This window comes from Microtus oregoni, unplaced genomic scaffold, assembly GCF_018167655.1.
Source record: "Microtus oregoni isolate MIOR12 unplaced genomic scaffold, Mior012 000048F_ref0000485, whole genome shotgun sequence".
NCBI lineage: Eukaryota > Metazoa > Chordata > Mammalia > Rodentia > Cricetidae > Microtus > Microtus oregoni.
Window position 1 is genome coordinate 12,114,339 of NW_024543222.1, and position 13,760 is coordinate 12,128,098.

Sequence of the window (13,760 nt, forward strand, 5' to 3'; positions counted from 1 at the left end):
AATAGAAAACCTTTCTCTCCTGCCTCTGCCAAGGAACGAAACTGAAAACAGTGCAAAGAAATGGCTTCAGTCTAGTTCATGGCCTCTTCGCCCACTAGTCTGTTCTTGTGCTGCAGACAGCTGGGTGCCAACGGCAGAGAGGTGCAGGGACTGGTCAGCCCCAGCGGCTCCTCTGGTCCCAGCTGCAGATGATGGTAGAAAAAGAAGCAAACTTCTCAAGCTGGGCTCAGGCCAGTTGGAGGTGGCTGCAGGAGGAGGATGAGGTAAGACTTGCCACTACAGTGCTTGCTTGGTGGGTGAACACTGTAGGAGTTTCTTCTGGTGTCTTCCAGACAGTTTCCTGTGTTCTTCATGTCTACTGGTGTTGGTGACTGCCTTGGCAGCGTGAGACAGGAAAGTTGTGAGGCCAGTGACCCATGGGGTCCCCTACCCTTACACGGTAATGCCGTATGGTCCTGAGTACCCACACATCTAGTGAACCTGTTGCCCACACACACTCGCACACACACCCCAAGTCTGCTCTGTAGACCTCTCAAGCCACTATCTAGTGCTTTCTCCCTCACCCTGGGGGGGGAGGATATTTCTAGCCCCCAGATGGGAGAAAAGCCCTGAAACTTGAGCAGAAGGTATCCTCAGTGACACGCCTAGGGGCAAGCATTAATAGAAGCCTCCCTCAGGCCGCTGACGCGCCTGGGCAGCTGCTCCAAAGGCCCAGTGTCTCTCAGTCCCAAGGCCAGCCCACTCTGGCTCAGCCAGGCACACTAAACTTAGCTTCCACTCCCAACTCCATAGCCGCTGCCACCGGCTAGCCAGCTGTCACCTTTCCCTGGGAGACCCTGCTGCCCCCTGCCCAGAGCACCCACACCTCAGCCACCATCATGTCACAGACCAAAACCCTGAAGGTACGTGTGACCCTCTTCTTCATCCTGGTGGGAGGAGTGCTGGCCATGGTGGCTGTGGTGACCGACCACTGGGCCTTGCTGAGCCCACACCTGGAGCACCATAACGAGACTTGCGAGGCGGCCCACTTTGGCCTCTGGAGGATCTGCACCACGCGCGTCGCTGTGCGTGACAAAGAAGACAAAAACTGCGAACGCATTACGCTGTCGGGAGGTAAGTTCCCCGTTCTCCCTCTTTCCATCTCTCGTCCTTCCAAGACCCCAAGATAAGTTGCCTGCGCAAACAGAGCTGTTGCCAGTCTTTCCAGCACGGGAACAGATGGGAGTGACCTGGGGTAATTTTTACTGCTAGAACTAAGGTGGAAGATGAGGGTGTTTGTGTCCAGGTCCATCTTGTGAGGCCTGGGCTCTTGATGCAGTGCAGGTTGCTAGAGTTAAGAGATTCCCGAAACTGCTGGTCTACCAGACCCGGGACTTCTGGCTCCAGCGGCGGATGCTCAGAGTTGATACTCAGAGGCATCTCGGATCCATTCTCTCCCTGTACGGACAAGCTGGTGACCCTAACACCTCAGGCTGGAAGGAACGTGTGGGGCAGGCTGGCGCCTTCCTCAACCTCTTAGCAAAAGTACAGATAAGACTACCACCTAGTCTGTCGAGCCCTACAAATAGGATACACCAGGTTCCTTCTTCTTAGGTACTGAGAACTTCACGTGGCTAACGGCAGAGCATGAAACTAAGCGGGGGTACTCGGGGGTCAGGGTGCTGGGGAAGGCGGCTGCATGGCTGTGAAGCAAATGTGGTATGGATGCCTTCTTAGGGCCTGTGGTCCTATGACGGGTTCTCCCTTAGTCCCCATCACTCAGATCCTCAGGGTTCCCTTCCATAGCGGTTGTTGCGATTCTTCCATTCCCTACCCACAGCTTGCAAGTTCCTGGCCTGGGAGCTCAGGCATTGGTGTGATGTGTCTCTATCTTGTCAGTGTAGAGCCCCCGGGATTTGGAGCAAGCAGACGATACATGATGGGAAAGAACATGCCAGGGAGAAAAGAGGCCCAGGCTCTTGCCGTCATTACCCACTGCCTTTTACCCATTACACCGTTAACCATTAAAGGACTTTTTCTTGTTGACATAGCATCTTGAGCTAGCTGTCTAGTCGGTTTATAGAATGCTGGGGATGGAACCCAGTGACTACTAGGCAAAGGTTCTACCATCTGAGCTACGCCCTTAGCCCTGTGAAGGGCTCTTCAGACAGGACAGCGCCCATCTCAGCCCCTGCTTCGCCTGTCTGAAACAGTAGGATCACTTCTAGAGCTCACAGCGTCTCCAAGGCCTCTGTGGACCACAGCATGTGTGGCTCCCATCCTGATGCTCAGAATGACTCCTTCCATGTCCTGCCTCACGCTTGCCACTCGAGTGGTCAGTCCTAGGTCTCAAATCCTCAGCAGTCTGCATGTGGAGTAAAGAGCTCACCCTCCTTCTCTTCTCCTCCCTCTTCCTTAGCTCTTGCTTCGGGGAAAACCTGGGCGGGTGTCACTCATCATTGCTGGGGAACCAGAGATTTGTAACCACTCAGCTGTCTTGGAAACACAGAGTCTCGGGGTGGCGGGCCTGATGAGCAGGAACATGTGCTTGGAGGCTATCAGTCGCATAGCCTGATGCCCACACCCCTTGGCTACTCTCCACACTTGTAAACAGGTGTATCCTCCGCCAACTCCCCGGGCAGAGCAGGGCAGGGCAGGGCGAGGCAGGGCGAGGCAGCTTCTCCAGGGACCGTGTGTGTGGAGGGACACTGTGGTTCTGTCCACCTGTCCTTCGAGCCTGTGCCTTTTAAAGTCAGAGCAGATGAGCCAGGTCTGTGCGGAGACAAGCTGATGAGAACACCAGCCTCAGGGGACTGACAGGCAAGGCTTGGCCTGGGGCCTAAGCGGAGTCTGTTTGTCTGCCTTCTCGCCCCATCAGCTGTGAATCATACTGCCCACACTTGTGACACAGAACCTGACCTCCCCCAGCTGTCCTCTCGATGCTGCTCCTGCATTCAAGCAGACATCATTTTCCTTCCCCGTCCACCTTTTCTGTGCTCCCCGGGAACTATCTTTTCTGAAAGAGGGTTCACACAGAGCCCTCTCACTTATCAGCAACTATAATAATAAGGCAGAGTCATGTAGGGAGCTGTGTATTAACTCTGGGTGATATGAGAAAGAAAAACTGAGGGAGAAACAACCCCTCCCCCGCTGCGTCTTCGCCCTCGGTGATGACAATGACGATGCTGGGAATGGGGGAAAGATTCTTTATTTTTCAGAACTCTGGAAATTAGCCTAAATCTTAGAACAACCTGGCAAGTGCTTATTCAAGAAAAGCAGGAGACTTGAGAGAAGTAACTAAATTTTTGTTTGGTTAGTTGGTTGTTTTTTTTTTTTTTCAAGATAGGGTTTCTCTGTGTAGCACTGGCTGTCCTGGAACTTGTTCTGTAAACCAGGCTGGCCTCGAACTCACAGAGATCCGCCTGCCTCTGCTTCCTGAGTGTTGGGATTGAAGCTGTGCACCACCCCTGCCCGTGGAAACAGTGAGTTTTAGGGTACTTTAATTTCCTCTCTTCTGTTGTGTGCCTGGAAGCTACTTCCTCAGTAAAACAAAGGAAAACCAAGAACCTGTCTGGCTGACTGTAGAGACAGAATAAGGTTGGACCCTTACAGAGTCCCTCTCCTGTTGTTAACTGCATTTTTGTCCTTTTGCAAAAGTCCTTAATTGCAAAACTGTGACTGGGGGATGAATGGGCTCCTTGCTTGTTAGAATATCTCTGTTAACTGATGGTCAACCCAAGAGAGCAGAGGTTTCATGCTTAAGAATATAGACATCACAAGATTAGCTCAAACACAGCAACAGGAACAAGCCTCAGGAAGGAGAGCCAGGTTTCCCAAATTGCCTTGTTGTGTACATATTTAAAAACTACCAGCCATTGAGTACACCCCTTTGACCCCCACCCTGGAGAGGATATCTGTGTCTTTCAGGACAGCCTGATCTTCATAGGGAGTTTAGTGAGACCCTTTCTCAAAAGCAAACAAGAAAAAAAAAAAAAACAGAAAACAAACTATGCAGAGTACTAAGATGACGTGGATAATATATGAAGATAATATGTGAAGAGGAAATCCACAAACTGGAATGAGCCTTTGGAATGTCTAGATGTGGACAAAGACTTTATTACATTTATTTGTTTGCTGTTTTGTTTCTGGAGGCGTGTCGGAGGATGACTTGAGGAAGTCACTTCTCTCCTACTACCACGTGGGTTCTGGAGACCATACACAAATCATCAGGTTGCTGGCCAGTGTCTGCTAAGGCAGCTCACCAGCCCCAGTTAGACAAAGACTTTAAATTAGCAGTTTCAAATGTGTTCTGAGAACTGAAAGAAACCATATCTAAAGAATGGCAGAGGAGGAGGGTGCCCTCATGAAATAGATACCAATCAAGAGGCAGAAATTAGTTTTTAAACATCAAATAGAAACCCTTTTGAGAAGGACAATGATTAAAGTAGAAAGTTCACTAGAGGGACTCAAAGCCCGGCCTGAGCAAGCAAATGAAAAAGTCTATGAGCTTTAAAAAATGCTCATGGAGATTCTCCAGGCAGAGTAACAGGAAGGGGGAAAGGGGCAACGGCTCAGACACATGTGAGACACCATCATATACGTCACGGGAGTCTCTGGAAGAACAGAGGGGAAAAGGAGGAAAAACTCTTTGGGAAAGATAATGGCTAAATCTTCCCACGCTGGATGAAAAACATGAACCTACAAATCCATGAAGTTCAATGAATTCTAGGGAGTATAAACTTGGAGAAATCTAGACCTACATACATCATATCCAACCTGGTGAAAGATACAGAGAATGCTAAAAACAGAAAGGAAGCCATGGTTATGACGACTTTGATTTGTCTACTTGACACAGCTTAGAATTACCTGAGAGAGAGCCTCAAAGAGGAATCATCTATACTAGGTTGGTGTGTGACGTGCCTATGAAAGGCGCATTACTTTATCGCTCTCTGTTCTTGACTATGGGTGTAACGAGCTGTTTCAAATCCCTGCTTTTCCAACTTCCCTACTATGACCCAGAACTCTGAGCCAACCCAATTTTCCCAGCAACAGAAAAAGGAAACTGTCTCAGGTTGTTTCTCTATTGCTATGACAAAACACTAACCAAGAACAGCTCTGGGAGGAAAGGGTTTATTTCAGCGTCCAGTTACGATCTCTCATGGAGAGAAGCCAGGACAGGCACTCAAGGCAACAACACAGAAGCAGGAAGTGAGCAGAGGCCACGGAAAAGGATGCTGCCTTCTGGCTTGATCTCCGTGGCTTGCTCGCTTGCTTTCCCATACAACCCAGGACCACATGCCCAGGGCGGGACTACCCACAGTAGACTGTGCCCTGTCACATCCAACATTAACCAAGACAATTCTCCTGGAGCCAGAGTTGGAAGAAGATACTTCACAGACATGCTCACAGGCCAATCTAATGGAGGCATTTTCTCAGTCGAGAGTCTCTCTTCCTAGGTGGCCCTAGCTTGTATCAAGTTAGATAAAACTGACCAGCACAACCACTTATCACACACATGAAATTCCTTTTATTATTATTATTTTACATGTATTGGTGTTTTGCCTGCATGAATGTCTGTGTGAGGGTGTCAGGTCTTGAAGTTACTGACAGTTGTGAACTGCCATACAGATTCTGGGAATTGAGCCCTGATCCTTTGGAAGAGCAGCCAGTGCTCTTAACCACTGAGCCGTCTCTCTAACCCCTCATGAGTTTCTTAATAAGATAAACAGATTCTTTTTCCCAGACACCATAGAAGCCTGGAGATCATGGGAGGCCATACATATGCAGCTGTATCCCATACATCAATATTTTGGTCAACGATGGAGCCTATTAAAAGGAATGACCTTGTGGGACTATACCACATGGTGATGTCATAGCTAACCTAGTTGGTGTTTGTACACTCACTCCATAACATTTACACAATGACAAGGTTGCCTATGCAACACACAATTACACCAGCTCATCTAATCTCACAGAAACTTGCAGAAGACCCATACATTCATCTTCATTCCACATCACAGATAAGGAAAATGAAGCTCAGAGGAGACAGATAATTTCAGTGTGGCTATGTGATTGACAAGCAAGAATTTGTCCCTAGACTTTTGCCTATTATGTTCACTTTCTTAATTACTGTATCATAGAGGTTTTTGTTCTACAAATGGTTTTCACTTGACAAGGAGGAACACTAAAGGTAGCATGGCCTTCCCCAGGCTAGCTACCTAACAAGGAGAGGTTCAACACCCAGGTCTTAAATCCATAGCTCCCTTGCTTTCCAGAACCATCCCATAACGTCCGATGTACATACACAACTCCTAAAGCCTTCTGACTCAAGAGGCCACAAGGAGTCCCATGTAGGATAAGACATGGTCAGAGACAGCCAGACCGAGAGCTGATACAAGGCAGTTTCACTAGAACTCTTTCTGCCATGATGTGTTGGAGGTTCCTCACAGGGTGGGCAGGATAAGATGTCTCGTGTGAGTTCTCCACTGTCCACAAAGAGCAAGAGAAATTCTGATCTGTACAAAATCAGCACCGAAGCTTGGTTCCAATGCCTCCTGAGCGAAAGGAGAGGCTTCCCCAGTTTCCAGGGGAGATCATGGATCAGCTGGGAAGCCCCAGAAGGACCATTCCCTGCCCTTGTTTCTTTCAAGTTCTGCCTCTCTAGGGTAGCCCCAGCAGCCCGTTTCTCTACACACACATCTCTCCTCTGTAGTAATATGGGGCGGCGGGGCTGCCTCCCCAACACCCCAGCCGCCTGCCCGGCTAGCTTATGCCCGAAATAACAACACACAAACTGTATTCTTTTAATCACTGCTTGGCCCATTTCGATCTAGCCTCTTCTAGGCTAATTCTCACATATTAATTTAGCCCATTTCTAATCATCTGTGTTGCGCCCCTAGGTGCGCTTACCGGGAAGATTCTAGCCTATGTCCATCCTGGGTCGGAGCTTCATAGCGTGCGTCTGCCCAGGAGCCAGGAGCATGGCGTCTCTCTCAGGCGTCTGCTCCCAAGAGGAGAACTATCGAGACTGAGCTCACTTCCTCTTCCTCCCAGCGTTCTGTTCTGTTTACCCCTCCCACCTATCCTCTAACCAATAAAATGGGCCACAATGTAGACAAGGCTGGCCAGGATCTCACAGAGATCTGCCTGTCTCTGTCTGCCCATTTGTGTATGTCATCACACCTGGCTGTGTGTATTTTTAAGAAATAGCCCGGTTCACATTTTTACACCACTGAGTTTTGTAGAAAAAGAAATCTCAGAATCATTATAAGCCAGTTTCAGAGACAAAAGAGATGACAATGACCTCAGACCCCCGATCACAGTCCTGGATCCTCTTGGAACTGGACCTCTGTTTACTTGGTCTAAATCAGTGTCTGTGTCTGCACAGCAAGGGGACAAGGCTCATCAAATCAGAGTGTGAGCCCCTGAACCTATACAAAGGTGTTATACCTGGTATTGGAGACAAGAAATGACGTCGGAGAGGCAGAAGCAGGAGAGTTCGGAATCTGTATTGTACACAGGACTGTCCCTATCATCCTACCTGTGAACAAATGGCCCACTTAGGGCCTGCTTCAGATGGTGTGTGTGTGTGTGTGTGTGTGTGTGTGTGTGTGCAAGTTCACATGACAGTCAAAGGGCTGCACACGGTGTCTCCGTTAGTCTCCACATTATTGTTTGAGCCACGGTCTCTCACTGAGCCTGGGAGCTCACCAGTTTAGCTAGTCTGACTGTCTGACAGCCCTGGAAATCCACTTGTCTCTGACCCTCCAGCTTGGCATCACAAGGGCAGGTCACCAACTGCACCACTACCCCAGCCCTGAAGGTGCTGAGGATGGGACTCAGGTCCTCATGCGCAAGCACTTTGCCGACTTAGCCATCTGGTTTAGACTCTTTTAATGCTGAGTTTCCCAAACACTACCATCCATCAATGCGGCAAAGGTGTGAAAAACTAAGTCACGTGAGGCATGCCCATCTGTGGGCCCCTGTGCTGTCCTCTAAAGGTGCTGGCTTGGTTGGTTCTGAATGAGACTGATGTCTGGTGTGGTTGCTCCATCTTTGGAGCCCACAGGGACTCTGAAGGGATTTGTGTTCTCCCCCAGGAAGCCCTCTGAAAGCCAAGTACGTGGGCCTTCTTTGTGTGCCAAGCTCAAGAGAGAAGACAGGTCAACCTGTCTGTCCTCTGGTGCAAAGTTGAGGATATTGGGGAGAAACTGAGGCTTCCAGTAGTCCTAATGCTCCCTATCCCATCATCCACATGTGAGAGTGTTGAATGGAGGAGGAGGAAGAGACGTTTCGTATACTAACCAAGGGAAAGAGTCATCCCAGGGACACCTGCCTCACCCCCAAGGTATGCAGGCTATTCTAGTGCACCTGGATTCAGACTTCTCTGTCCTGATATCCAGAATGTCTGTCTGTACATCACTGTCCACCCTGAGTGGGGCCTGGCATTTATCTGACGGCAACTGACTTCCCGACATGCCATGCAAGAGTTGCCTCTGCAACCCAGAAGGGTCAATCATCCGTGGTCACCATCTCTCCAGGCTGCCTGTACCTCCCAGTCCTCACTCTGAAGGCTCTTAACTCACAGGCAGAGAGGAGCTGGGAAAGCAGCTGACCATGAAAATGCACTTGAATTCAGTTGATTCTTCTTGGAGGGTTTTCAATGGCAACTGAAATTGGCCCTTAGAGAACGAAACAGAAAATGTCCTTTTGTCCGGAGGGAGACCCAGGGAGACGTGTCACATAGCGTGAGCTGTTTTGAGGCAGTGATTCAAGTGCATCTACAGCTACTGATCTCATGAATATAAGAGGGTTGCATTATGCTTTAAAATAGCCAGGGCCGCTGTGAGGGAAAAAGCACAGTGTTGAGTCTGACATCACCGCTGGTCTTCAGACACCCCAGGTAGCTCGGCTCAAAAGAAAAGGGATTTAAATATAGAAGCTTGGGGAAAGGCAGCTTGCTGCCAGGAACAGTCACTGCTGCTAGGCCAGACCCCATCTCCAGGCGTCCTGGTCCTGGGCCTTGGGAAAGGCAGCGACTGAACTGAGGAGGCCCGGAGAGGGACAGGATTAAGTCGCAGTAAAATGATGTAGCCAGACAGAAGAAAGCCTTCATTCCGTTCAAAGCCACGATGGTGGCAGCCTCCAGGTACATATCTAAAAGGAACTGGGCACCAGTCTTTAGGGAATGAGCTTTCCACTGTGGCCTAGAAGGGAAACTGAATCCACACTCAATGCCATTGAAACTAAAAGCAGAGCTGTTTTTTTACAATAAAGGAGACAGAAACACAAGAGAAAAAAAAAAAAACACCAAGGTGAGGCCTCACATAAATAAAAAAAAACCTAATTTAGTTTTCTTAAGAAACAGAAAATAGGGAGGAGGGTGTCACGCAGTTGGGAGAGCACGCACAGAGCCTGGGCTCCACCCCCAGCACCACACAAACCAGAAGTGGTAGCAAGGACTTGCAGCCCCAGCGCTAGGGAGGTGGAGGTAGACAAATCAGAAGTTCAAGATATCATTGGCTACATTTGGATAGAGCGTAAATTCAAGGCTCGCCGGAGCCATGTGAGACCCTGTTTCGAAAACAAACAACCAAACATGAAATAAAGCAAAATAACCCATTTGTATACTTCCTAATTGAGTAATTCATGGGTAAAGAATATTGAATGTGCTCAATAAAGACCACAACTATACTTTGGTGCCTTGTCAAGTTGTGAAAGAGACTAATGGGGAAAAGTAAAGGAGAAAGCTGGAAGTAGAATCGTGTATAAGATCCCCATGACTGTATTTACAATGCGCCCCTCCCCTGCTGCCCTTAACATCTTAGTCTCAAGTCTAACTGTCCACATGGCTTCATGACAGTGCTCAGTGGCCAAGAAGCTTGCTAGGGGATGTTTTGTCTGGGGTCTGCATGACTCAGGTCACGAGGGTCTGAAGAAGTGACAGGCAGAAGAGCCCTCTGTAGGGCAGAGCTGGGGCGGTCAACCTGGATGAGCATCCGAATCTTCTGGAAAGGACTCTCCCTTTCCCTCCCTCCCCCACCTCTCTCTTTCCCCCCACCCCGAGAGTGTACATTGTGGGGTTCACACACACTTGGATGTATGTGCTTGTGGAGGCCAGGAGTTGGCATCTAGTATCTTCCTCAATCGCTCTCCGCCTTGCTTTCTGAGATAAGGTCGCTCGCTGGACTGGAGCTCACCAATTGGCTGGACTGCTTGTCAGTGAGTTCTAGGGATCCGCTCCCCAGGACTGGGTCTGCAGACACACATCCCCTTGCCCAGCTTTTTACATGATTGCCGGGAATCCTCATGCTTGTGTGGCAAGCTGAACCATCTCCCTAGCCCCCGGAAATCTTTTGAAAGACACCGACTGCTCCCCAGGTCCCGCTGCAAACGGAGGATAAAGGTCTGCTTCTGGCTTAATCCAAGGTCCCTCAGCATCACCATTGCTAACATTTCCCTTGGATAATTCCATGCTGTGGCAGGCTTTCTTGTGAAATGAGGGTTTTAGTACAACCCCTAGCCTCTAGGCATTGCCCAGGGACTCCAGGAGAGAGATCCACACGCCAAGATTATTGACTGGTTATTTGCTAAGTATGCATGGCCCCCACTTCAGGAACAATACTGAGCCTGGGTCTCAGTTACCCCAACTGCCTAATTGGCTCAGGGCTTACGTGCTGTTTATCTTGAGAATCCATCATCCTTTACTTCCTAATGCTGTCCCAGCATCCTTTATCTGCTGAAATGGCTTGCTAAAGGTCAGGGAAATGTTTGGCCCAGATTCAGAATGTGGGGAAGATAGGCAGTCATAGGCCCCTGCATGCCCTGTGGGGAGACACCCACCTTTTCCACCAGTTCACAGACTGTCTCCTTCACAGACAAGAACTGCTCCTACTTCAGGCATTTCAACCCAGGAGAGAGCTCAGAGATCTTTGAATTCACCACTCAGAAAGGTGAGGCCCTGGAAGGCAGGGGCGGCGGGAAGCCACTTCCGTCACCAACTGCTGGGTTAGGAGTCACTGGCAGAGACGTGCTGACTCCCGCTAGGGATGGAAAGCAGCTGGAGGCTGGTACCCTGTCGCATCCCCTGCACACACAAGCAGTTCTGGGTCCAGGTACTCAGCGCACACATGTTGGTGTAGACTTGCTGGCAGGCTGTGAGCTGCCGCAGGAACATGTTCCAGCCCGCAGAGCCAGAAGAAGAAGGAAGTGGTACAGCTCACAGTGCTGGAGCAGGACCATGGGGTGGGTGGGTGAGAGTCTCTGTGGCGACAGTTGGTTGTCCTCCCCTCCTTTACTAACAGTCCTCCCGGAGCTGAGGACACATGGTATTCCTGCCCTTCACCAACGGAACTCAGAGACCACATCAGCAGGAAGGGCCTGGGCTGTGTGGGAGCAGGTGGCCACACAGGGTACCAGAGCTTACACAGACACACACATGCTAGAAGACCCTCACATGTAGTCACGTGCACACACCAACAGGTCCTCAGGCACAAGGCACACATACACACTGACAGCCTTAATGCAGGAACACGCATGCATGCACGCACTCACAGACAGATCCTCATATGTGAGGTATTTATAAGTGCTGACAGCCTCAGGAGAAAAGCACACACGAGCATCCTCATATGCCAGTAGATTCTCTCTCTCTCTCTCTCTCTCTCTCTCTCTCTCTCTCTCTCTCTCTCTCACACACACACACACACACACACACACACACACTTCTCACGTGCAGACACGGGCACATACTCTGATGGATTCTTAGGCAACCCACTCACATCCTCCTCACCCACACTCCCATGCTAGGTAACACCCACACCCTGTCAATCTCCCAGAGTCCCCCTGTCAATCTAAGACAGACCACCTACAGCTCAGTGCCTCCTTCCGTCTGTCACTCAGGAAGGCTTGGCTCTAGGGACATCTCTAGACGCAGGGTGTCCTGCCTCTTTTGGAGGTCTTTGCCTCAGGGAACCTTGCAGTTTTGCGCCTGGAAAGACACAGGTGATTCCATCCTGTTGGCACCTGGCCTCGCTCTTTCACAGCACCGAACTGGGAAGGGTAAGAAAGGGGGTGGGCCTCAGTCAGGTGTGAAATGAGAATCCAGGCTGTGGGAGCTCACTAAACCCCCTGACAGGAAGAAGTGCCCGGAAAGGCTCTGCTTCTGAGGCTCCCTTTGTTTTGCAGAGTACAGCATCTCAGCAGCGGCCATTGCCATCTTCAGCCTCGGCTTCATCATCGTGGGCTCCATCTGCGCGTTTCTATCCTTTGGGAATAAGCGTGATTATCTGCTGAGGCCAGCATCCATGTTCTATGCCTTTGCAGGTAGAGTGGGGTCCTGCGGTGCCTGGGTGTGAGGGGGAGTCCTTAGGGCTCCCCATTCCATGCTCAGGCTCCATGCAGGATCAAAATCTGAACACTGGTGATCCCGGGAAGGATGCGAGGGAGAAAGCTTGCTTTGTTTCTTCCCCCCCCCCCCCCCCCCACAATGACACTACGCTTAGGAGAAACACTGAGGAACCGCCCCAGAAAGCAATTAACAAAGAAGGAAGGAAATGTGGCCAGTCTCTGGCTAACCTCCTGCAGGACGTGGGAAGTGCATTGTGGGAAGTGGCAGACATGGATCATTTTTGCAGATTCCCAGTTAGAACCATCTAGAAGCATTTTCCTCTCAGGACCAGGTCAATGGCAGGGAACAGAGGTTGGGGGAGGACTGTGGTGGCAGCGGGAGCACTATCAGTCACTGAGACTCCTGGCTTTGTCCCCAGGGCTCTGCCTTATTGTCTCTGTGGAGGTCATGAGGCAATCGGTGAAGCGCATGATTGACAGCGAGGACACCGTCTGGATCGAGTACTACTACTCATGGTCCTTCGCCTGTGCCTGCGCTGCGTTCACCCTGCTCTTCCTCGGTGGGCTGTTCCTTCTGCTCTTCTCCCTGCCTCGGATGCCCCAGAACCCCTGGGAGTCCTGCATGGATGCTGAGCCAGAACACTAGCTTTGGGAAGATCGAGCCCAGACCGGAGTCTCCCAGAGGCGAGGAAGGCGTTTTACATCTGCCCTGGTCCCTTGACTGTCATGCCTCTTCCTCTGAGTTCCCCTGCACAGGGACATGAACGGAGACCTGCCCGGCATCAGAGGAAGCAGGCAGGTGTTTGAAGGGGCTCTTTCTTACGCCTGCCCCAGTTCAGGCTTGCCTGCCATGCCTGTTGTCTTTGAAGAACTGGTCTGGTTTTCTTTAGAAACCTCCCAAGGACAGCCTGTACTCATTCACCAGGCCTGAGCTTCAACAGCGCCAGCGTCCGGAGCCAGCTCCTCCCCCACTCTCCTCTACCATGATATAAAATCCTCTTCCGTGACCCGAACATCCCTCCTTGGCTTCCAAGATCCCCAACAGACATTTTTAACTGGATAGAATCTGTGGTTTGAAATAAAAGATCTCAGGAAAAAAACTTTCCTTTTTCTCTTGTGCCTTGCATACCAATTGCTGAGACTCCTGGCCATAGGCCTGGCACCCTAAACCCTGGAAGAGAAAAGGTAGGATTATCCCTCCGTGGTGGCGGTTCTCACCCTGTGTGGTCACAACCCATTTGGGTGTCACCTTTCAGATAACCTGAATATCAGATACTTACATCATGATTCCTAACAGTAGCAAAATTACACTTATGAAGTAGCAACAAATACAATTGTATGGTTGTGGGGGGTCACCGCAACATGAGGGACTGCATTAAAGGGTCGTCGCAGCATTAGAAAAGTAGAGGCCCACTGCCTGGGCACTGAGGACTTTG

At 50.2% G+C, this 13,760-nt stretch overlaps 1 protein-coding gene across 1 annotated transcript; it reads left to right on the plus strand.

Annotated features, from left to right (window-relative positions):
* The first annotated feature begins 878 nt into the window (after positions 1–878).
* On the plus strand, positions 879–13,359 carry Cacng1 (calcium voltage-gated channel auxiliary subunit gamma 1). Its single transcript, XM_041636173.1, has 4 exons — positions 879–1,113; positions 10,857–10,931; positions 12,163–12,300; positions 12,744–13,359. Exons 1-4 carry the CDS (start codon positions 879–881, stop codon positions 12,968–12,970), a joined length of 675 nt encoding a protein of 224 aa, XP_041492107.1. The 3' UTR covers positions 12,971–13,359.
* Positions 13,360–13,760: the final 401 nt, after the last annotated feature.